The following is a 27,096-nucleotide window of genomic DNA, read 5'->3' as shown; positions in this document are numbered from 1 at the left end:
TGATGGCTCTTGTATGGAATTCTTAGCATGCCGCCATTTTGCCACCAACTTTTGCCTTTAGCATATTAGCTTAATGAAAAATTAGTCGCCAAATAGTTCATAAATGCTCTCCAAAGTCAGAAAGACTTCCTCCTTTTTCATTTGAAATGTGAATAATCAGAAAGCACCCCTTTTTTCCTTTTGAGGTACTTACGTATTATTTTGAAGACTGTCACCAAGAAGCAAAATTTAGTGCTAATTATGGATAAGCAAGACGCTCATAACATGTGCCATTTTGTTTCATGCAACTCCAATTCATTCTCAATAAGCCACATTTTACTTTTATGAAGAAGGATATCAATTAGTTGACACAGCTGTATTTTTCCTCACATTTTGAAAAAATGGTTAAAATTTGTGACTTCCTTCTGACATAGCAGTAGATTATTTTTCAGTTATGAGATCCTACCACCAAAAAAAAAAAAAAAAAAAAAAAAGTGTATATTAGTACATACCATATGGTCAATTGCAAATGGCTGACAAAACAGTAGTAGAATGGAACAGTTACCTGCAGGAAGTTTTTACTCCATACTGATTGCTTATTAAATAAAAAAGCATCAATTATTTCAAAAATCCAACAACTGATGTAACTTTGACTTGCTCTCCACCAGCTTTTCATGATTTAATAGTGGCCAATATTCAGTCGACGGGATAATGCATAAGAACCCATTTTGATTATTACTTGCATAACAATCATCAGGCTGAGAAACATAATTACTGAAATGCTATTTTTTAACTTAAATATAGAAAAATAAAAGAATGGCTTATATTCTTTGCTTAAGATGATACACAAAGTCACACAATAAGTATTATTACTACTTTTAACTAGTAGATACTATTTCTTGAATAAATCAACCCATAATTTCCTCCTATTAGCAATAATTATTACGAAAGTAATAACAATAATAATGTAAAGTTAAATCTTTAATGAAAAATAAAAACTTACTTTACATGTATATTCCTCATCACTATAATCACTGTTGTCTACATTACTCCATTCCTGACACTGCGGACCAATATTAAAGTCCTTAATGCCGGAAGATCTTCCAGCTCTTAGTTCAGATATTCTAAAATGATTCCTATGGGTTTCATATAATAATGCAATATGTTGCAGTGTAGCCTACAGTAAAAAAAAAAAAATCATGCCTATTACATTTAAAACAATGTATACATTAAGTTATCTTAACTTGAAAATTTTAAAACCATTTTAATTTTTAAAATAAATTACATTTTCAAAGAAAAAACAATACAGTCAAAAGTCGTTAATTCGGACACCCATAATCCGGACTTCAAAGCTACAAACTTTCTGCGCATGGGTCGCGTTCACGCATGCGCACAGGCGTTTACGAGAGCACGTAAGACCCTTACGGCTGCAAATATATTTGTGCGCATGCGCGTTTAATGTGTAACGGAGTTATACGCTAAGCTAAAGTTATCTAATTCAGTTAATGTTGCAGATTGCGTTGTTCCTTAATCTTCGAATAGGATCTGGCTTATTATTTTTTGCAGACTGTTAGAGATATTTTATAAAAGTAAGCTTGAACTTTCGATTATGTCAAATAGAATTTCCGATATATATTTACTACAAAGCGAAAGTATGTTTTGAAATCCGAAATCTGTTTATCAATTTCACGCTGCTCTGCGGCAGAGGGGGGGGGGGCAGAAACGTCATTATTAGATTATGATAGATTAGAAAGATTATGTCAAATAGAATTTCCGATATATATTTACTAAAATGTAATTTGTATCTACAAAGCGAAAGTATGTTTTGAAATCCGAAATCTGTTTATCAATTTCAAGTGGCGGATTGGAAGTTAATCTGTCAGCACTATCCTTATCTTCAAGCAAGATGTTTTTATTTTATTTGGTTTATAATTCCGTACTAAGTGTAGTATTTCATTTCGATGTACTCAGTCTTTGATATGATTGATATGATTTAAATCAAGTTCCTCGTCATTATAATTCGCTTCCGATAGTGAAGAAAGTGACCCAGAGGTTATTGAAAACGAAAACATTTCTATTGACAAATTAGTCGGTATTCTCAACACAGCAATTATAGGACTTGAACAGCAGAACTTTGTAACTAAACAAGAAATTATGTCTGTTTAATAGTCTCGAGGAGTCCGGATTAACGACTTTTGACTGTAATTTTAACAAGGTCAAGAGTAGAGAAACAGTATTTATAGAAAAGTATAGAGTATTAAAAGAAGCAGAAGAACTGAAAAAATACTAACGCTTAAAATATAGTTCTTTTTCTACTTTTCTTTAACTTTTGAAGGAATAGAATGATACAAGTTACACCAAGAATATGCCTCAAAATACTATGACAAATTCGAGAGTATCTAAAAATACACTAGTTTACAGTTAAAATATTTCTTATTTTTCATTCAACAAACTTACTTTGTAATCAGCTTTTGATAATTTACTAAACTAATTTAAAATCACATTGTTAGGCACACAGTTGTTAGTCAGCACAAACAATTATTCTGTAATGACATATATAATATATGACATCAGCAAAAGCACATATACTGCTTTAAATTTCTTAATATGTTAAGCATCATATAATTTTAATTAGAAGATGAAAATCTTGCATGACATCAAATAATGACATGTCTCTTAGCACTGGCAATGTGCCAGACCATGAGTATGATAAAGCCCTTACGCTGCAATAAAATGACAACATTGTTCAGGTTGCATGGATAAACTTGTGTTGATAGATTGTTACGAGAAACAAAAAATGAAAAAACTAAATTACAAACATTGTTAGTATAAACAGAAATATTTCTACTAGTCAATATTAGCATTTCTTCCAAATATTCACACTTAATAACCAGTATTATTGACACAACAAAATATAAAAACTCAGTTTTTAATATTTATTGAATCTTTTCTTTTTTGTAGTCTAAATGGGTGCCAGCCCAGAAAAGCTATTAATCTCAAAACGGCATTCTGCGTCAAATAACTATAAATGGCTGTACCATTTTTCAAATTGTTGCCATTAAATATTATCACCCCGTATTATATTAAAAAAAACTAAATAATGAAAAATCTACATGAATGTATTTATGTTTCTTGCACTGTGAAAAGAAAACTGTACCTGGTCATCAAATTCTGAATAGCGTAGTCCTCCATCCAATCATGGGCACCTGGACGCTTGAATTTGGAATTTGTTTTATTGTGTATTTCACATGTTGTAGATCTTTAATGAATTTTATGTTAAAAAACTCAATTATTTCAAAGCAAGCAGTGGCAACACTGTATACTGTTTTTAAATATTTTTAATCCAATATGGCGCTAGGCCAAATGCCCTCGAAGTGTGTATGTGTCTATAAATGAAGAAAGCACCTGTTTGGAAGTAATAAAATCTGAAAGATTTCAGTTTTTTTAAACCAAATTATGGCTGAATATATTTTACAAAGATTACTCTATTTTTAGCACTGATTTACAATTATTTCTGACTGTAATCAAGGAAGAGTATCCATAATAATCAAAGTTCTAATGTGTGTGCATCTTTTACATTTACTACTACACACTACTTCTGTTTGTGGAATATAAGAGTGCTTACTATATGAGCATATAATTTTTCAGTTGACCTCTGCTGTTTAACATACATATGAGCACATAAATGTATCACTTAAAGTATACTGCAAAGCGGCTTAACTCTGAAGTTAAATCATTAAGACAACTGAGTCTGGCTATTCTTTATTGCTGAATTTCAAAATTTTTCCACTTTGCATTCATGAGATTTTCAATTCTTTTCTTTCAATAAAAGTAACAAACACAGAGTGGTTTCTTTTAATATATAATTTATTTTTTTTTTTTGTTTTTGATTCTGCAGCCAACTGACAACCTTTGTGCATAAAAGTTAGAATTCTGTGCAGCATTTTTTAAACCCCGCCACCCCAAAAAAATCACAGTATATGCCTTTTCTCAAAGCGAAATATTATCTTAATCAACATTGAATTGAACTAGAATTTGGAAATTCAAAATGAGTCGTTAACTGAACTTGAGACTTTTTAACCGTTTGGAAAATTAAGTTATAAGATGTGTAGGGTTGAAAGACAAGTTGCTTCAAAACATGAATGCTTGGTTTACAGGATGGCAAATTCTTGAGGTTTAGCATAGAAGAATACCAAGATCCTTTACCACGCATTTTCATAGTGCGTTCAAATTATTTACAAGCCATGGTCAGCAAATCAAGAAAGAATCTAACTGTAAATTTTAATTAAAATTTGAGTCATTTTTAATTACTATAAGCTATATTTGAAATGTTATTATCTGTTACTCCTTGAAATTGCAGGCGAGTTTCCATTTAATGAAAATTTTTATTTAATTTTTTAAAAAATTATGGTACTCTATTATTATTATCTGCTGCTGAAAATGAAAAAGCTACAAATGAGTAGTTATGATGCAATACACCATGTTGGCAGAAAGTGGGTATTTATGTGGCAACTTAAGTAGGCACATAATCATATACACAGACAGCATTCCATGTTTTTGACATTTTTGCAAGTGTGACTGCACAGATTCTTCCTATGGGAATTTCAGCATTTTAGCATTGCGATGGACTATTATATTGGGTTTGGGAAAACATTTGTGGTGTTTTTGGAGTAAAATTCAACTAGTTTTCTTATAGTGTAAAATAAAAAACCTTATAGTGTGAAATAGAAACTTATAGTGTGAAATATTGAAACCAAACATGCTCCATTATTATTGACAATGTTTCGCCATCTTTCGAGTAAAGCCATGATGCCATGTGTGAAAAACTTATGTGGTTTCTGGTTGAAGAACAGAGTCAAACTGTTTTCACGTGACTCTTTGGAAACCAGCCTAATTCAACTGAAAGAGTTCAACAGCGATCGGAATAAGTGATGGTCTGATGGTGCTATGTCTGAATTATATGGTGGGCATATCATAACTTCCCAACTAAGCTTGCACAATTTTTGACGGGTCATCAAAGAAGTGTGTAGTCGGGCATTGTCATGATGGAAGACAACACCTTTCCTACTGTTCAATTCGGGCCAGCTTCTTTCAACTGTCTGGCATAGTCTCTCTAGTTGTTCACAGTAGAGTTGAAAATTAATTATCTGACCAATTGGAACCAGCTTAGGTGGACAATTCCCTTCTAGTCATACCACACACTTTGTTCGGCATCGCAACAGCTTCTGACGGCTCCTCATCCTTTATCTATAATCGTTTATGCGAGCGATTCTCATATGTAATCCATTTTTTATCGCCGGTTATGACACATATGAGAAATGGCTCAAATTCATTGTATTTCAGTAGTGCATCACAGAAGTTAATTCAGTCTAGCATGCTTTTTGTGCTCAACTCATGCGAAACCTAGGCATCAAACTTGCAGAATTGTGTAAATGGTGTTCAAAACAGTTTTGTGGTCAATGCCCAGCTCCATACCGATGTTGACACTGCTGATGTGCTTATCTTTGCTGGAAGATTTTGCAAGAATTTTATCAGCTTTTTCAGTGACTGGACGACCAGGGTGTGAATAATCTTTTACATCAAAATTAGCAGAATGAAAGCTAGCAAACCATTTCTGTGCACAAGATTTTGATAATATACCTTCACCATACACAGAACAAATTTTTTTCACAAACCTGCACAGCGTTCTCCTTTGTCATGCTATATTGCAAAATATAGCACATTTTTTCCTTACTTTTCTCCATTGTCAAATGCACACAACTTTCTACCAACTCCACCATGTACATTGTTTATATGCTCACAGTAACACTTGAAGAATTACCTCTCCAAAGAGGGTTTAGTGGTGTCACTGCAATTTGTGTTTCCTGAGTTATTTGCCACTGATGCCGTCTATTATGAAAAACGCCATGACCTTTTCCCCAGACCCAATACTTCATTTTTCATCATCTTTGGTGAAATCTCGGGCTTTTTTCATATGCATACAGCATAATGCAGTTCAATTCAAGACCTCGTGGTCTTTTTTTCTTCTTCCGATTTTTTGATTTGAGTGCCAAAGTGAAGTACAATGCCAAGTTTAGGCAATTCTCTTACTTTTTTAGCAACTATAGCTTGCTATGTACATAGGAATAACAAAAGGGAAAAATACGAAGTGTGCATGTCTTATATGGAAAAAGAAGAATGTAAAATAAATAAATAAGCAGCCCTAGATGCATTTTTGAATCAAACATAAAAATACTAAAATAAGCATTTCTCTCCAAAATCGGCAACGACTATCTTTAATGGAGCCGAAGACAATCAGAAAGTGGCAAAACTATTTTTGGCCTTAGAGTTCTTTTTTGTTGTTTTTATTTTAAATAAATTTCTTACAAAATTCTATTATATAAAATAAGTATAAAATTACATTTAACTACTTTTACATTTAACTACTATGTGCATATTACATAAATTATGTATTGTAGATATGAATGAATTACATGCATGAATCAGTAACAATCTATTTCTCAACAAAGCTAAAATATGCCAATTCTTGTTTCTCACTAAGACCGCTAAAACTAACAAATACAGTAATATGCTATACATTTTGATAAACTGAAAATAGTCAGTTGCAATAATTATTACCTTAGCACGTATGTGAAATGTCCACTCCCTACAAATATTTTTCTCGGTAAGAGTTAAGCTGACTTCCGGTTCAACTCTAATATCAACCGTATCCAGCGACTCGGTCATGATCATATTGGGATTCGAAGAAGTTAACCACTTCTCAAGTAACTGCTCTGTATAGTTGCGACCCTGAAGTCGACATTCTTTCGCCCTCTGTAACTTCATCTGCCGATAATCAAATCTCTCCCTCCACTCGGTAAGTTCTTCTCCACCATGAGCATCACAACACTGTTGACCAAATCGACACTTTCCGGTTGCAGAATAACTAAAATTGGAACAAAACTTTTATTAAGAACCGAAACAGCAGAGAAATCAATATACTCTAGTTACGCAATATACTAAAATACAAGAATAACAACCAAAAATTTAAAAACATTTTTAATTTTAATACACTTATTTAAAGAAACTTGCTGAAAATTTAACAGAATATTTTTCCACAACTTTCCAGATTATTAGTCTATTTTTTTCCCAAAATATAATTTAGGTTTATACAGCACTTAAAAAATATCTAAAGGAAATCACGTCTCTGCAAATACTATACTTTCAAGACAAACTTTAACAGCATTCTAAAAACTGCATTACTTTGCTGACAACTTTTAATTTTGTATCATTTAGCTATTCAAAATTTTATTATGGCATTTAACTTCCATTTGTTTTTTTTAATTGATAAAATTCAGATAAAAGTAAACAGCAACTAGAAATTTAATAAAAAAAATTATATCATTACATGTTTAAAACTCTTCCTTTAAATAAAATTATGATACAAAAGAAATATTTGTACTAAACACAACTACTGCAAGGATCAGATTAAGAAATGCATGTGAACATATGTGTGTGCATACACACACACACACATATACCATATGCATGAACACATACATGCATATATACATACATATCTGAATCTGGTCCTGATGACAGAAGAGTACCCTTCAAGAGAGTAGCAGAGAGTATTCAAGTAAATACTTTAATTATTCTAACTAACCAATACCTCAAAGCAAGTTGAAAATGACATCAAAAATTGCAAATTTTGCAATTGCAAAAATAAAGGCTGAGTAAGGATTTTTAAGCTGGGAAAGAGGAATGGATATATATGTATGCATGTATGTATATATATATATGTATATACAGTCAAAAGTCTTTAATCCGGACTCGTCGGGACTTCGGCGATTCCGGATTATCGATTTTTCCGGATTATAGATCATCAGTTTAAATCTGGTAAGATGGCATGCAGAAATTATAAAACTAAAAATATGAAACCGTAATTTATAAAATAATGAGCAATTATGATCTAAAGGGTATCCAAATTTACCAAAAAAGAAGCCTAATATTTATTTGTTTACTTTATTAAACATTTCTTTTAACGCGCGGATGAGTAAAGCATACCTTACTCATAGCCGAAATTAGAAAATTGCAACCAGAAAACTATGTGATTTGTATTCGTGATATTTATAATGACGAGGAATTTGATTTAAATCATATCAAAGACGGAGTACATCGAAATTAAATACTACATTTAGTAAGGAATTATAAGCCGACTAAAATAAAAACATCTGCCCTGAAGATAACGATAGTGTTGACAGATCAACTTCCAGTTCATTGCTGTGTGACGTGCCCCCCCCCCCGCTCAGAGCAGCGTGAAATTGATAAACAGATTTCGGAATGGTTAGATAAACAAAGGATATGCTTTTATTCATTTTTTGTAGCAATTTGTTTTTTGTTTGATGGACATCGAAACATACTTTTGTTTTCTAGATCCTTTGGGAGCTCCAGCATCGGAAATTCTATTTGACATAATCGAAAGTTCAAGCTTACTTTTAGAAAATTGCTCTTACAGTCTGCAAAAAATAATAAGCCGGATCCAATTTGAAGATTAAGGAACAACGCAATTATCAACATTAACTGAAATAGATAATTAGATAATTTTAGCTTATACCGTCCGTCATACATTAAACGCGCACGCGAAAACGTATTCTGCACTTGCACAGATGCATATGCGCAGTCGTAAATGTCTTGCGCACACGAGTAAAACGCCTATGCGCATGCGTCAATGCGGCGCATGCGCAGAAAGATTTTAGCTTTGAGGTCCGGATTATAGATCATTCCGGATTACGGGTGTCCGAATTAACGACTTTTGACTGTATACATATACAAGGTCTGGCTAATAATTTCCAGGACTGATGTAATTGTAAGAGAACAAAAAGTAAGAAGATGGTGCTAATGATTGCATATTGAAGAGCGTTTTCTTGTGCATGTGCAGTGCAATTGGCGCCATTCCGAAGTAAATGGTTCTTGTGGAAAGGTGTTAAAACATAGCTCTTAAATTCCTATTATCAAAGTGAAAATGGAACAAAGAATTAACATTAAATTTTACTTCAAATTGGGCAAGACAGCTGTGGAAACCTATGAAATGTGAAAACAAGTTTATGGCGAGGAAACATTATCCCGCTCAAGAACTTTTGAATGGTTTAAACGCTTTCGGGACGGGTTCGAAAGCGTCGAAGATGATCCACATACAGGTCGGCCGCAGTCCGTACGCATGCTGGAAGCAATTGAAAAAGTTAGTCATATGGTGAAATGTGATCGTCGATTGACTATTCGAGTAGTCGCCAATGAATTCAACATGGGCAAAGAGACGGTTCGGCGAATTTTGACGCAAGACCTAGGCAAAAGCAAGATTTGTTCCAGATTCGTTGCTCAACATTTAATAGACGAAGAAAAGCAATTGAGGCTAGATACTTGTGGTGAAATTATCGACAACGCTGATGCTGACCCTGCGTTCCTGGATAGGACAGTCACGGGAGATAAGTCTTGGTGTTATCAATATGACCCTGAAACCAAGCGTCAAAGCTCCGAATGGCGGTCTCGAAGTTCACCAAGGCAGAAAAAATTTCGATTTGAAAAGTCCAAAATCACGGTCATGTTAATTGCTTTCTTCGATTGCTATGGACTCATTCATCATTAATTTCTTCCTTCTAACATGACTATCAATGAAGAATTCTACACAGAAGTTCTTGACCGACTTTGAAAACGAATTCGTAGAGTGAGGCATCATTTTCAACAAAATGGGAGCTGGCTGCTGCTACATGACAATGTCCACCCCCACATTGTGTTGCCTGTGAGGCGATTCTTAGCCCAATATGGTGTCGTTGAAATGCAGCATCCAACATACTCTCCAGACCTAGCAACTGCAGATTTTTCCTGTTTCCTAAGCTGAAAAATTTGCTGAAGGGAACGAGATCTCAGGATGTCGAAGCCATCAAGAAAACTGTAACGTCACTATTAAAGAGCATTCCAAAGGAGGAATTTAAAACTTCTTTCTGAAATTTGTTCATCCGAGCACAGACGTGCATTACGACTGATGGGGATTACTTTGAATCATATTAAATGGCTATGTGTTTAATCTTTTTTTCTTCTGAGTTATTCCACGAGTCCTGGAAATTATTAGCCGGACCTTGTATATATATGTATGCATGAAATGTTGTATGATCTTAAAATTCACTTAGTTCGAAAACAAGTTATTCTAATACTTGCACAATAGCTGCAAAGTAAGATAATAATAATTTATTTACTAAAGAAATACTGATTATATTATCTCCTAATTTTAATTTTGGTAGAAGTATCTAAGAAGAGCGACCCAGAGGTAGGAAGTTTAAATTTTGTTCATTTGTCGAAAATTGTTTTAAAGTAACTTGAATGTAAATTGTTAAAAATGTTTTACAGGGACTTGAATTAAATTATGAATAACAAAATTTCAAACTTTGAAAAATAAATTAAATTAAAAGCAAGTAATTATTGCTATTGATCAGGAATTAATTGACTTTTCAAGGGGAACAAACCAACTCCCGTTCAGTGAACAATGATTAATAAATACGAAGGTGTTTTGTCTTTTACTCAAGTAATAATGGTGATACCAAACTGGCAAATCAAGTTAGGCCAAATAGCCCCATGAAGTAAAGGTACCCAGAATTAAAGAACTCATTCTGAATTCAGCATTTTCGCTAATACAAATTTTGAGTGAAAAGCAATTTATGTAGTAAAATTTTGAGTGAAAAGCAATTTATGTAGTAAAATTTTGAGTGAAAAGCAATTTATGTAATAAAATTGATAAAATACTTGAGTAATTGTACCCTTTTATAAATTTCTTCTAAAGGAAGTGAGGTATACAAGTTTTCATAGCAGTTAATGTTTTGTATGGTGTATCAAATGAAAATGGAACAGTAGCCACAAAATGAAAAGTTATTATTTATTTTCAAATGCAATAATCAAAATTACAAAAGCACTTGTTCCACTGTTGTATCAAGCAGTGAATATACACTGTTCGGAGAAAGAATTTGGCTGACACTGAAAGCAGTTTCGAACTGTGTCCATGACTTTGCAATCCAAGCGTGGATCAAATCAAAACAGAACAGTGGTCATAATTTGATGTTTTTACATGTCAGTCACAAAAACTGTGTGTCAAGGAAATGCAGGGGATACGAAAGACAGCCCCTATTGTGGAATGGACTTGCCCTAGGTAATCGTGCAGAACCACATGATGTGAGCTGGTGGTCAGCCAACAGTATCATCTGACAAGTAATCATTTGTCATTTCATCCACATCCGCATAATGTTTGCAACTCAAGAAAAGTAATATGATGTTATTTGTTTTTTAGTAGAAGAAAGTGTTGGAGTTCCTGAAATGCATCAACAGATTGAAACAGTGTACAAAGAATACTCATTGTCATTGTTCCGTGTACAGGACTGGCACAAGCATTTCTGCAAGGGATGGGAATCTTTGAAAGATGATCCATGACCTGATTAAAGTCACCTTCATAGTTGCTTTGCTGGATGAAGTTGTCTAGATCATCAGTCAGTGCAAAAAGACAACGCACAATAATGGCATTAGCAAGGAGGTGGGTGTTGAGTTTCGGTTCTTTTCTTGCCATCATTAATGAGAAACTGCATTACAGAAAATTGAATGCATAGTGCATGACATACAGTCTCATAATCAGAGATGGCTTCGCATGGGAGTGTCCTTGCAGCATTTTCTACGATATAATGCTGGGGATAATTTCTTGGACAGAGTTGTGGCAGCTCATGAATCCTGGGGCCATCACTACCAACTAGAAAGTAAACAACAAAGGCAACAATGGAAACATTCCCAGGTCCCTACTGCCAAAGAAGTCTAGGATGATACAGAGTAAGGGCAAAATCATGCTGACATTTCTTTCGATATGAAAAAAGGCCCACTTCTTATTTAAGTTCCCAGCCCCAGGTGAAACAATCAATGCTGCTCACTACTGCAATACCCTGGAATGTCTGCATACAAAACAACACGACACACGAATCAACAATTTTATTATCTAGCATTATTTCAAAGCGATTTCTTTCCTAAAATTTCTTCCCCCACAGGCAGATTATAAACTATTTTAAACTTTCCTTTATTCCATGGCAAGTTTGTCAATTCTTTATGATCCAGTCATTTCTGGCTGTCTCAGTTTTATTGGTATATACCTTACATTACCACATGATTAAAATTACTTATTAACTAATGATAAACAGTTTTAAATTTAAATATACTTAGTCAAATATTAAAAATACTCAAAATATACAAATACAATACTCAAATTATACAAATGCAATACTCAAATAATACAAATATAATATTCAAAATATTAACAATTTATTACATAAGCTTTGCTTCATTAGACATATACCTACATAGCTTACATCAGAATCCCATTCATTTCAATTCAGATGTGAAAAAAAAAAAAAAAAAAAAAGAAAGAAAATTAAACTAGAATTTTTAAATTTAAAATTGTTTTAAAAAGGCAATGCTTAATTATATTATAATAAAATTCATATTTAAAAGATATACTACAAAATATAAAAAATGCATTTTTCAAAATTCTGTTGAAATTTATTTAAAAACAATAAAAAAGATGCATTTTAACCCTTTCAAGATAGTGTGCCTTTGTTTAAGATGTTCCCTTGGGACAGATGAAAGTTGAAAGAAATCATGCTGCAGGCCAGGGGTTTTACATCTGCTAAGACTAAGTTTAGAAAAAAAAAAATCGCAAAAAAAGTTTATGACCTAGCATCATAATTTTTGGTACTATTTTAGAGTATTACTTAAGCTATCATATGCGTTTAAATTAGCATTTTATAATCCTTCCTTTACTTTACATGAAAATATAGAAAGAAAATTGCTTACTTTGAGAAATAAATTTTAGAAGTACTATTAAAATTATTCCGTCATGTGAACCAGATGGCAGACACTCGGAGAGTCTCCTTACAAAATTTCCACATGAGAATCACTAGAAATATCTCTCTCTAACTCTTTACAATATGAATCAACACTCTCTGTCATGTCACTAATTGGCTCATTTACAATACGAGTTTGATAAATAATGCTTGCTTGTCATAATAAACTGAAGGTCAAGGCTTTCCGAAATAAAATAGAGGAACGTGAAATATAAGCGGTAAAAGCAATGCAAAGTGAAATAGTACTACCCCCACACAGTAATCCTAAAAGACCCTACATAGTAGCAAAGGAAAGAACAGAAAAAGAAGTTTTTAAGGTATGTCAGAAACACAAATGTTTATATCATGTGGTGAGTTAAAGACCAGCTCTGTTTGTTTACATTTTACCCCGCAACAGCTGACACCAACGTTACACAGAATGTGACAAATTGAAAATCCGCATCCTAAAACTATATTCAGTTCAAAAGTAATGGACACAGGACATGATCTAGTGGTATTTAAAAACATTCCAGGGCACTGGAACAAATGTGTGGCGATTAGGGATGAACGAGAAATGCTTCTGGCGCACCAGCATGCTGGCTAGAAAATGAAAGAATTTCTTGCTTACACATATGCCTGACAGTCGCCATGAAAATGCTAAAATATCAAAAACTTAAAACTGCATTTTGCAAAAATTTAGGCTTTATAACAATAAAATGACTAAGTATTTACATTTTAGAAAACAAAAGGTTGATCTTTACATTATGGTAACTTGGCGTTTTTTTGGCGAAAATTTGGCGACCAACTCTCCTACAGCAACCCTCTATTTTTTTTTCCCGCCGCCATTTTGTCTTCACGAAGTAAAGACATGTTTCTTTTCTTTTTATCTACTGAACACTTCTTCCAACAATCTACTAGCCGAATTACACTTATGCTAGAAATTTTATCTAACAAAACTGCTTAATCATGACAAATATTCACTGCAAAATTGGGAAAAAGTGCACAATACCATACTCCTTACGCGTTTTTCAAAATAACACATACACATAAACCATGTACACACCGACTTATTTTTACTTAAAAAAACATCCCAGAATTGCACAAAAATGGCATTGCGCACACTCTTCACTATATCCATGTACACTGCTTTTTTCTCATAAGTTAGAAAAATTTCACGAAAATACATGACAATTTTCTCAATCTTTAAACCCGGTAAAAAGAACATATATGAAATTACCTGATCGCGAAAAAGTATTTACCCTTTCCAAATATGAACATTTCCACATATAAAATAAATAAAATATCCAAAAACTTTTACCTCTAAATCATCTATTACATTATACACATCACCAACGAATTCATACTGCAAGCATTACAAATACTTAGTATCAAATATTTAAATTATTTCCATGCATGTTTACTTCAACTTAAACGTGTACTAAATTCCTACAAACATAAAATTCACAAAATAACTATCATTTAATTAAAATATAATTAAATTCAAAAACACTACTTAAAATATAAATGAGCACATACATTAAATTAATACATACATAAATACCCATTTCGAATTCACTTTAGTTACGGCCATGGGATCCAAAAATTCACGAACACTGTTTCACATAACACAGAATAAAGCCAAATACAAAATTTCTAGATTTTTTCCCAATTTCCTCCCTTTTCCGATTAAAGAACCGTAATTCGTCCATTAATATCACATGACATATCCCATGATCTCTCATTTCCCTCACACAAAATAATGCGTAATCGGAACTGAGTACTGCTCACATTATTACCAAAGTGCCAGGTAGTAACCTTTATCGCCTCCAAAATGTCGCCAAACTACCAGTTACCATATTGTAAAGATCAACCAAACAAAATACAAATTCCTCAAAAAGTAATAAATTAGAAGACACTGATGAAGCAAGCAGTAATATTTCATAACACAATAAACTTTCAAAAACAAAATCAGAGATCAAAGATATTTTTGCTAAACATTAATATTACACTTAATAGTGAAAAGCAGATACAGCACATCAATGCCATAAAATAGCTACAAGACGATACTTCTGATGTTTAGATATTCATAAACAGAAATCTTAAATTTTTGGTTAACTAGTATAAAATATCTGAAGACTATTTCCCTAAAGGATATCTAAGAATATTCCTTGGAGGGGATAATTAATATTTATATTATATGCCATTAAATTAGCCTGTTTAGTTACTATGGACTACATCTAAGGATAGTCTAAATTTTTGAACTTTTGGCTACGAGATCCCAAACAAAAAGTACATTAAAAATTTAGTAAATTGCATATAATCAACTGATCATTTGATGGTTTAAACTCTGGTTATGAAACATTTGTGCATGAATTTGACGACACATAAACTGATAAGACACATTAAGATGTTACCAAATGGAGTTCAAAATTATTATTTTAACAAATAAATTTCAAGACTATTATTAGCCTGACAAATTAATTAATAATTTAATAAATCTGCTCATTTTAAATATAAACATATTTAAGTAAGGTATAGTCTCTCTCTCTCGTACAGAATGCTTTATTATTAAAAACAATACGTTTCTTTATAAAAAATTCAAGGTAAAATTATGATAAAGATTCTTTTAAAAAGTACTTACGATACACAAAGTGCATACTGATCAGCTCCAACACCTCTAGGAGGGGCTCGAAATTTCCATTCTCTGCCTTCATCACTCATTATTGTCAGTTGATGCCCTTCAGAATTGCAGTGTGCCCGCAATTCTGCCTCGGAGCCAACAATTACACTGCAGTATGTGCAAAAGTTATCCATTTTTCTTTTTCACAGCTGCAGCAAAAAGAAAATAAATAAATAAAAATTCCTCAACACGGCAATACCCCCCAAAAAATATTTAACAACATGGCAATACCCCCCCCCCAAAAAAAATATTTAATATAATTCTGTATTTTATTCTGGTACTATTCGGATTCGAGGTCCGTAAAAAATCGCCAAACTATTGTTGATGCCAATGCTGCCAAAAATAATTGCGGCAAGAAAGGAAGTATAATAGTAAATAACTATCTAAGATTGATGTTTTAATTTAGATGAAAGGTTAATTTCATATAATACTTTATTATTATAATTTATATGAAAAAAGCTAAACATGACTGAATGGAAGCATAAGAGTAAATAACCATTTCAGATCATTCTTATAATTTATATAAAAATTGCTAAACATAACTGAATGGATGCCTGCATCGCTATTTCGCTACCGACTACGCATACATTTTCGCTGCAATTTTTTTACGGCCCTCGAAACCGAATAGTACCCTTATTTTAATGTACAGCTTCACTGTAAAGCACATTTTATGTTTAAATGAATGATAGCCTAAACTTCTAAAATATTACTAATTAAAAAATTGAAGTATAAAATTCTAAAGAATATCATCATGAACGTTCAAATTTTGTTACTGTGCCAATTTCTCTAGAATGTGATGGTAAAATTTTAACACTGAGAAACGGGAGACCTTTATTCAAAATCTGGTGGTAATGCACTGTTTTCTCATCAATATTACTATTAACTTTATTTTCAAAAAAAAAAAAAAAAAAAAATTAAGGCAATAATGCAAAAAATTAAAATCACTTTTGATGAATAATTACTTCTATCAGTCTTGGGAGTTTTTCAAAAAAAAAAAAAAAAAAAACTGAAATACTTCGCAATTTTTTAAAGTTAATCACTAAGGTTATAAGTGCGCGTGATGTATGCTCTACGCATGCACACGTTGAAAGAAATGTTTAATAAAGTAAACAAATAAATATTAAGCTTTTTTTTTTTGTAAAATTTGATACCCTTTAGATCATAATTGCTCTTTATTTCATAAATTATGGTTTCATATTTTTAATTGTATAATTTCTGCATGCCATCTTACCAGATTTAAACTGATGATCTATAATCCGGAAAACCCCCTAATCCAGAATCGCTGAAGTCCCGAAGAGTCCGGATTACGAACTTTGAACTGTATATGTATAATTAATTTTTTTTTATGTTGATAGAATAATTACATTTTATTTTGTTTATTTTATATTAATACCTTTAAATGATGCATAATTAATACATAATAAAACTCTAAATCTGTAATCTTGGCCTCTAATCTCTAACTCTGCATGCATTTCTGCGAGAATCGAATACTTTCAAATATTTCCTATGTGCAGCACCCTGAATCGTATTGACAGATTGGTTTGGCAAACCACAGCTACAAAATTGCAGACTCCTGTTGTATTATATAACACTGTAAAGTTTTTTTACCAAAAGTTCAAAAACAAGGACTATGACATTCTAGAAACAGAGTGCTCTGGCCAGCTTACTGATGTTGATGAGGCTCACCTGTGAGAACTTGTGGAAGAAGATCAGTAAGCAACCACTCAAGAACTTGCTAACGAGTTAAACGTTAGTGCCATATCCATTAGTCAAGCTATGCATCACATAAACTTGACGTACAGATTCAACTGCAGGGTGCCACATAAGCCGACTCAAGCAGATAAGGACAGACCTGTTTGGGCGTGCACTAATCTGCTTGAATATCAACACAAAGACAAAATTCTGGACTGGATTGTCATTTTAAATAAGTTGTTTTAACTTCAACACCACAGGTTAAAAACAGGGTTATTCTGCACTTGGTGAGCCTGTGGGCAGTATCGCAAAGCACAAACTGACTTACAAAAAGATCATGCTGGTGGGGTTGCCATAGTGTTATCCACAAAGAGTATCTGGAAAAAGGTAAATACAATAAGGTATAGTCGATAATAAGATGTACAGCGAGATACTAGTTTGTGTTGATACTGCTATCAAGGAAAAACATCGAACTGAGTTTCTGGCGTAAAAGATAATGCAAGACCACCTGTGTCTGCATTCACCAGCTGGACTCTATATGGACTCAAATGGGTTCGTTTATCACACCCACCATATAGTCCCAATATCCCTTCTGACTTCTACCTTTTTTCACACCTGCAGCTACATCCTGCTGGTGCTATCTTCCATTCTGCACAGGATGTCTGAAATGAGGTTGATCTGTTTTTGGAAGGTTCGAAGGTTTTGAAACACTACCAAAACGTTTGGAGAAAATCAGATTTGCATGGTGATTACTATCCACACTTAAAGGTACTACTTTTAATTTTTTTTAACTTTATTAAGAATTTTTTTTTTTTTTTGGCAAAAAAACTTTTGTTACAACCAGATATAAATTCACATATATATGTATTGTGAAATTTTGAATAAAAACTTCTAATTCTTTGCAGGTATGTCCAGAAATATACTGATTTTAAAATGATGGCAAAAATTTTATATGTATAATTTGAAATTTTCAAAAATATATAAGTATTATTTAAAAATACAAATTAAAAAAAATAAATCATAAAAAATGCGCTAATTTTATTTGGAATTTTGAATTCCAAAAGAAGCAATTAAATAAGTTTAATAAAAAATAGATATATTAATAAATATGCACCAACTTCAATTAATATTGGGGGAACTAAAATTTTGAGACCCAATTTTTTCAAAACTGGGCGATTTTTAAGAAACTTGGCACTTTTGCATAATTTGAAACATTGGATTGGAATATGGAGAAAAAAAAATTATGCCAGAAAAGTCAGATTTTGTGGTGCGAACGGGCTGGCTGCATGGGTGTTTCCACGGTTTTTCTCATGTGTAACATGTATATGAGCCAGTTTCCCTTAGAAAGTCCTCCATGAAAGCATTCCTCTCCTTAGGCAGATAGCCATCGAGGCATTGCCATAATCACATAAACCAAACCAATTTTGTAGCAAAATGTTTAACACTGCAACAAACTGTTCATGTTTAACTAAGTGACCAACAGTTTGGCCCTGGAACCCTTAAGTTCCAAAAAGGCCATGAGTAAATGGCATTTTCTCGATTATGGTTCTAGAATGATGCTCCCCGATTTGTACTTTATTTTCTTTCCAATATACACTACTGGACACATTTCAAGATTCACGTCTGCGAATTTAAAAATATCATTACTTATAGTTTGAATACATACATACAGTTTGGCTATTTTAAAAGCTAAGAATAACAGGAAAATTTGTTGTCAGTAGATCTATATTACAGATAAAATATCCGTACTTATGTATTAAAGCAGCTGCCTTGGTGCAATACGGCAATTTTTATACATAAGAAGGCATGACAACTTACTTAATTTTTAAATTTAATTATTACATATATATTTTACATTCTAATTAGGTATTCATTCCCAACATCAATCAATAAATCTACTTACAAGTTGGTTTTTATGTCTTGTTCTGGTGGAAATTTCAGGGTTATCACTACTTTAACAGATTCAAAACAATTGTTCCTCTTAGCAGAAAAATACTTTTATTTCTGCAGAAATTTTATCACAGTTTCTTCACACTTGGCAAATTCCACAAGTCGAGTCTAAAATGAATTTAAGGGCTGGTTTGGTTTGGTTTATTGAGATTACAGCAAAGCACACTAGGGCTATATGCCTAAAGGGAGCGATGCCTTCGTGGAGGACTTTCTAAGGGAAACTGGCTCATATGCACATTACACATGGGGAAAACCACAAAAACGTCCCTGCAGCCAGTCCGTTCGCGGGATTCGAACCTTAGTCTGAACTACCAGTGTTCAGAGACTTTACTGCTCGGCCGCTGGTGGGCTTCCTTGAGTTTAAGGGGAAAAATACCTCGACATGTATATAAAAACTACTGGAAATTGAAATAAAACAAAGAGAATGCATGTGAAAATGGCCATGGAGCTGGACTGAAAAACTGTTACAAGCACGGTTAGTTGGGGCCTTGTTATGTGCATGGTTCCCAGAGTTTGCCCCATTCTCAAAATTTGGCACCTTCTGTTAAGGCGGTTGTGTAAATAAATATGCAAGTACCTTGGTTGCATAAATACCAATTCAATGACAAATTTTGTGATTTCATTGTAGATTCATTGTTAGATTTCATTATTATTAATAGTCTTATGTTATTCATTGATAGTTTTACTTATGTTATTCTGGTATGCAATGTCAAATTGTGCAGCAGAACGAAAAGAAAATACAGAAGGATTTATCATAAAAGATAAGTGCACAATGTCGAAGTTGTGTTTAATGCCAACTTTGTACAGTTCTCCAATGGTTTGCTTAGTGAAAACAGATCACTGTGCAAACTGCGCAAAAAAAAAAAAAAAAAAGAGGGGGGGGAACAGTTCTGTATCTCCTGTTCTACTGGGCTGATTAACGAAATTGAAACTGCATTTTTCATGTCTCGAAAGCATGACTTAGGATATTTATTAAATTATTCTAACATAGGTATTTCAACACAAAATCGGACTTTTCCTGAAATAACATATCAATTTTTTTCCATATTTTGATTCTATGACTCAAATTATGCCTAGGTATTAAATTTTGTAATTTTTGGAAAGAAGTGTATGGAGAAATTTAAAAATTTATCTTGGCGTATTTTTTCAGTTTGCACCAAGAATAATTCACTTGGTGGAATTCTTTATTTATAGTAACCTACTTACTTTCCTTTTTTTCATTCATGCACGAAAGAAAAAAAGGTCCATCATTCATTCTTTTAAATAATTTTAACAAATTACATAAACCACATTGTCGTTATTATCACTTATATTAAATACGGCAATTTTCAAAATGGGGCAAAACGTAAATTCACATATATCATTGGAAATTTTGAATAAAGAACTCATAATTTTTTGCAGATACATTTAGAAATACATCTACGTTAAGACGATGTTAAAAATTTTATAGGTTATAATAGAAAATTTTGTTTGAAAAATTTAGAAAAATATTTTAAAATACAAATTTTGAAAATAAATAATAAGAAATGTGTAAATTATATTTGGATTGGGCCCAAATTTCAAATTCTGGAAGAAAGTGACAGAGGTTATTGAAAACGAAAAAATTTCGATTGACAAATTAGTCCGTAGACACAGCAATTATAAGACTTGAACAGCGGAACTTTGTAACTGAACAAGAAATTACATCTGTTTATAGAATTAAAGAGAATGTATTATCACGTAAAAAACAAAGCAACTTAAACAACTTACATTGAAAGAAATGTTTAATAAAATAAACAAATAAATATTAAGCTTTTTTATGTAAATTTTGATACCCTTTAGATCATAATTGTTCTTTATTTCATAAATTACGGTTTCATACTTTTAATTTTATAATTTCTGCATGCCATATTACCAGATTTAAACTGATGATCTATAATCCGGAAAAATTGATAATCCGGAATCGCCGAAGTCCCGACGAGTCTGGATTAATGACTTTTGACTGTATTTACGTGTTCAGGCACTACATGAAGGGAGGTATGGTTTCGTGGAGAACTTTCGAAGGGAAACTGGCTAGTATAAACACATTACACATGGGAGAAACCAATAAAACATTCATGCAGCCAGCCTGTTTGTAGGATTTCGACCTTCAGACCAAACTACCAGTGCTCAGGGACTTTCCCAATCGGCTACTAGTGAGCCCAACTAGGTACACAGAAGATCATAAGATAATGCTTTACAATAATATGGTTTAGCAGCAACTTCAAGAGCTTCTATTATTTTCTATAATCTACTTTTAAGCATGTCTTTGTTGTTGATTCAACCAGCTTTGTATTAATCTAAAGTAGAAAAAACATCAACGGCAAGAAAAACTAATTCACAAGATTGAACAAAAGGGGGAGGAGGGTGACACACAGTTGAGATTCTGGTTAAAGTGGACAAGTAATTTCCAAAAGCTTTAATTTTACAGGACTTTTAATAGAGTTTTACAAAAAAATCAAATTTATTTATACTGATAAATACATTCACCCTTTCCTTGTTAAAATTCACAAAACTTATTAAAAATTATACATCAAATGCAATTCTTTTTTCCTTGGGCCACATACAGTAGTACCTCCCAATAAGGGGTACCTACCAGATGTTTTGTCCCTTAAATAGAGGTGTCCCTTATTAAGTAAATATGTGTCTAATTCAAAGCCACTGGAACCAACAAAACTGTGTCTTAAATAGATGTGTTCCTTACAGGAGGTACTACTGTGTATGTATATTTGCAACATTATACGGGCCTCGACATAGTATGCTATATCTCATAGTATTATAAACATTATAAAACGTTTAATACAATATTAAAAACTTAATATAAAATTTTCAATTTAAAAATTACTGTGACTTTGTATGCCAAAACAAATCTTTTATTATTTGTGACAAATTAAGTTTATAAATGTGACATGCTAGTTTTCATACATAAAAATGATACGCATTATGTCAATTTTTCACAAACTCCTTACATATTGCATTTCAGAGCATGATGAACCACAAAGATATAGTAATGCAAAAAGCATATAATACCCATGCATACTTTATACAGTCTCGAAATTTTAGGATATTAACTTTCAAAGTACAGATTACACTAGCATACTGTTCATTTCATGTACAGCTTAGTACACTTAAATTCAAAATACTGTACATTGCGTACGAATGATTTAGAACATACAAAATTTTACTTTTCATATGCAGAAAGGCCTATTTTAAATTATTCATACAGAAACTAAAAAAAAACTGAATTATAATAAGGATTTTGCAAATAAGTTTCATGTAAAAGTGACAAAGATTCAAGTTTCTAATTGAACAATCACTTAAATTATTAAATATCATACCAAATTATATTGCTATCATTACACTTTACATAAAAAGTTATCTTCAGGTTTACAAAACTTTTATAAGTATCAAAGATCTTAAAAAGATAAAATGCATATACTACAGCCAAAACAAAAAAAAAAAAAAAATTGCTAATACAAATAAAAAAAAAAAAAAAAAAAATGATTAACATATCATTTTCCAGAATCTTAAAAATAGTTCAAAACGAATTTAAAATGGGGATCAATTTCTCGTTAAGCATGCAAAATAACAATAAGAATGGTGGAAGACCATTAAAAAAAGAAATGAGAAAAGAGCAAAAAAAAGGAGGGAAAAATATAACAAGAAAGACACCTATAACATATACAAATTCGAAAAGAAAAACTGTGTAACTGTAAAATTCTGATATCACTTCATATTTCTTAGTTAATAATGCTACTAAAAAGAATTTTTATGAAAGAAAAGAAAGCAGTTCTTTACAATGCTCAATTGCAGAGTGTTTGGGAAAATAAATTAGAAAATTATGTTTTAAAAACATATAGATATACCTTTTACAAGAACTTAACAGATACTTAAAAGAGTTCAGAAATTATTATACAAATTATCTGCCGTCCTTTAATTCCTAACATACTACAAAACAGAAAATATTAACGCGCTAAACGATAATAAACGAGAATTAATTGACTACCGCATCCTTTCACTACCCAACGCAAATAAATGAACTATTCCATTCTATTGTTGCCAAACTGATTTTACGAAATAAATGTAGGTTGTGTTCGAAAGAAAATCCAATATTTGACCCAATCTAGATGATAGTAATACCAAAATTTACGAGAAAATTGTCAACCTCTTCGCTAATAACTATGAACCACAGTTTACTTTAAATAATTTCCCACACTCGAATGATATGAATATTATCAATCACCTTTATTCCACAGAGCTCCTACATTCCAGAAGAACAGTTTGGCTTCCGTCTTCTTCACAGTACTAATCACCAGCTGCTTCGTGTCATCAACTATATTACTGACGGTTTCAATTGTAAGTTCCCTACCGGAGCCATTTTCCTTGATATTGAGAAAGCTTTTGATAGGGTATGGCACCGAGGACTTATATACAAACTTATCAAGTTAAACTTCCCCGATCATTGTATTAGACTTATTGCTTCCTATCTCCAAGACAGAATCTTTGCAGTGAAAATTGGCAGTTCTGTTTCTTCCACGACAAAAATTTTCGCTGGAGTGCCCCAAGGATCTGTACTTTCTCTATATTTATATAACATTTACATTTACGATATTCCCGCACGCGCACAAATTACCATTGCTCTTTTCACTGATGATACTGCAATTATAACCCAAGCTTCTACTGTTACTGTTGTCCAGCTCCTTCTTCAACATTACCTCAATCATCTAGAAAATTGGTTCAATTTTTGGAAGATTGCAGTTAATACCGAAAAATCTAAAGCAATAATTTTCGCAAAGGCCAAACAAATTTCACTCCACCTAGACCTCTTCCGTTTGATGAAGAAATTGACTGGGCTAACAAAGTTAAATATCTAGGAGTCATTCTTGATAAAAAATTGACTTTTAAGAAACATCTCAGGGAAACTGTGAAAAAAAAAATTAATATCACGCTTGCAACTATGCGCCCACTTCTTGGCAGAAGAAATCACATGTCTGCTTCTAATAAACTCCTCTTATATAAATCTATACTTCGACCAGCATTACTCTATGCTAGTCCTGTCTAAGGCCACGCTGCCAAAACTCACCTTCAACACGTCCAAGTTCTTCAAAAAAATCACGCAGAGAGATTATCAACGCGCCATGGTTCATTCCAAATTCGTATATCCACCGTGATCTCAAAGTAATTCAAGATTATATTCAAAAACTTGCCAAAAATTTCTTCTATTCAGTTCTCACTCCTCCTAACAACTGCATCAGCTCTCTTAGATGTTCTCCATTTCCCAGAGAAAAGCACAAATATCCATCTGACATTCTCCATTCTTAACACTTTTTACTTATACAATCAAAAGTCGTTAATCCGGACTCGTCGGGACTTCGGCGATTCCGGATTATCGATTTTCCGGATTATAGATCATCAGTTTAAATCTGGTAAGATGGCATGCAGAAATTATAAAATTAAAAATATGAAACCGTAATTTATGAAATAAAGAACAATTATGATCTAAAGGGTATCAAAATTTACAAAAAAAAAGCTTAATATTTATTTGTTTGCTTTATTAAACATTTCTTTCAATGTAAGTTGTTTAAGTTGCTTCGTTTTTTACGTGATAATACATTCTCTTTAATTCTATAAACAGACATAATTTCTTGTTCAGTTACAAAATTCCGCTGTTCAAGTCCTATAATTGCTGTGTCTACGGACTAATTTGTCAATCGAAATTTTTTCGTTTTCAATAACCTCTGTCACTTTCTTCCCTATCGGAAGCGAATTATAATGACGAGGAATTTGATTTAAATCATATCAAAGACGGAGTACATCGAGATGAAATACTACATTTAGTAAGGAATTATAAGCCAAATAAAATAAAAACATCTGCCCTGAAGATAAGGATAGTGCTGACAGATCAACTTCCAATTCATTGCGCGCCCACCGCTGCATTAAAGATAAACAAAGCTTAGATAAACAAACGTTAAAGTTTAGATAAACAAAGGATATGCCTTTATCCATTTTTTGCAGCAATTCCACTTTTTGTTTAATGAACTTCGAAATATACTTTCGCTTTGTAAATCCTTTACATATTAGTAAATATATATCAGAAATTCTATTTGACATAATTGAAAAGTTCAAGCTTACTTTTATAAAATTGCTCTAACAGTTGGCAAAAAATAATAAGCCGGATCCAATTCGAAGATTAAGGAACAACGCAATCTGCAACATTAACTGAAATAGATAATTAAATAATTTTAGCTTAGCTTATACCGTCCGTTATACATTAAACGCGCACTCGTAAACATATTTTGCGCACGCGCACAAGCATATTCGCAGCCGTAAAGGTCTTACGCGCATGCGTCAACGCGACGCATGCGCAGAAAGTTTGTAGCTTTGAGGTCCGGATTATAGATCATTCCGGATTATGGGTGTCCGAATTAACAACTTTTGACTGTACAAGATTTTTCAGCTCACTGATTTGGACCTTCGACCAGAAAGCTACCTCTTCGTCGACTGATTACGGCCACCTGACTTTTATTTTCATCTTTTTGTTTTACTGATGTTCTTCACGTGATACAGAGTAAAAGGAGGCTCTGCTTTCTGAAACTCAAATTCACTATATGTTCTTAGTTATCAATCACGCGACCAATTTTCTATGTAAAGATCCTGAAAATCTAAACAACCCGATTTCTCCCAAAGAAATACAGAAAATTATAAAGAAACTCAATCCAAAGAAAGCAATTGGATCGTAAATTTCTTCATCATTTGTATATTTTCTATCACAAGTCTTTATTCATTGACAATCTTGTCTGGACACAGTCGAGTCGGAAGAAAGGCTCGTTTTTTGCGATCTACTCGACAAAAAGCGAATCTCGTATCATTGCAAAGATCGACGCGTGGGAAAATTTTCCTTCAGCTATCAATCACTTAACTCTCTGACTGTCGTTTTAGAGCTAAACTGAAGATGGTAGAGGTCAGGCATATTTTTTTTCTCTTCTCAAGATCAATAAATTAAGGCCATTCTTCACCGGAGCATCCGCATCAAAGACAGCAATAACTACTCAAATAAAGGTAAGGAATAATTCGCTTGTTTTTGTAGTTGTTGATATAGGCTTCTGGCAATTGATCTATCAGATAATCAATTCCTTGATTTAATTTTAGTGAAAATAATCTATTTGCTGTTTTCCGGCTTCACATATGAAGTAGGAGTGTATGTTTTTAACTTTTTTAACTTTTTTATTTTTTATTTGAAAACATAAAGACTCCCCGTGCACCACAGATGTACAAGACGTGGCTTAAACTAAAACATTAAAAAAGTTACACGCATAAATGAAACGAACAAAAGTCGAGAACAGCAGTCTGGACTTCACGAAGACAAATAAGTTCACTAGCCAAGTCACTCCGAACATTTTCAAATCGTTCTGCAAGCATAATCTAGGACCATCAAAAGTAGGACATGAGAAAATCAAATGTTCCACATCCTGAGGTACTATTTTTGAACATTCACATAAAAGGCTTGATCTTAGATTAAAACGAGACAGGTAACTTGCAAATTTACTGTTACCAAATAAATTTTCAAGTTATCTGTTTCGTTTTAAAGTCTGATTTTTAAACTAATGTCTGTATTAATGTACTTAATTTTATGTTTTGATGAGTAATTATAAATTTATAAATTTTATGGTTTAAATTAAAACGTATTTCTCTCTACTTTTATTTTAATTTCTAGTGTATAAAAATGTACTATATTAACAAATGCATTAAAGAATATACAGTATATATTCAAATTATGCACATCCTAAATTCAACGTTCATATTAAACATCTTTAAGTTAAAAAATTAATTTAAGTAGTTTTAATTGTACTGATATAAATGGGATTAATTACACCATTTGTAATTGGAGTGAAG

At 32.4% G+C, this 27,096-nt stretch overlaps 1 protein-coding gene across 1 annotated transcript in view; it reads right to left on the bottom strand.

Annotated features, from left to right (window-relative positions):
* Positions 1-23,234, bottom strand: part of Helz (Helicase with zinc finger) — an 80,660-nt gene extending 57,426 nt beyond the window's left edge. Inside the window, exons 1-4 of the mRNA XM_035359487.2 lie at positions 23,070-23,234; positions 15,505-15,692; positions 6,598-6,904; positions 983-1,156 (exon numbers count right to left, since the gene is read on the bottom strand). Of these exons, the coding sequence (XP_035215378.1) occupies positions 983-1,156; positions 6,598-6,904; positions 15,505-15,677 (654 nt within the window). The 5' untranslated portion in view covers positions 15,678-15,692; positions 23,070-23,234. The remainder of the gene's footprint in view (positions 1-982; positions 1,157-6,597; positions 6,905-15,504; positions 15,693-23,069) is intronic.
* Positions 23,235-27,096: the final 3,862 nt, after the last annotated feature.

The sequence above is a fragment of the Stegodyphus dumicola genome, chromosome 6 (genome assembly GCF_044657685.1).
Source record: "Stegodyphus dumicola isolate Sdum_Otavi_A_Nest chromosome 6, ASM4465768v1".
Taxonomy (NCBI): Eukaryota; Metazoa; Arthropoda; class Arachnida; order Araneae; family Eresidae; genus Stegodyphus; species Stegodyphus dumicola.
The sequence above is the reverse complement of the archived record's forward strand: the minus strand, read 5'-3'. Positions and strand labels throughout refer to the sequence as shown.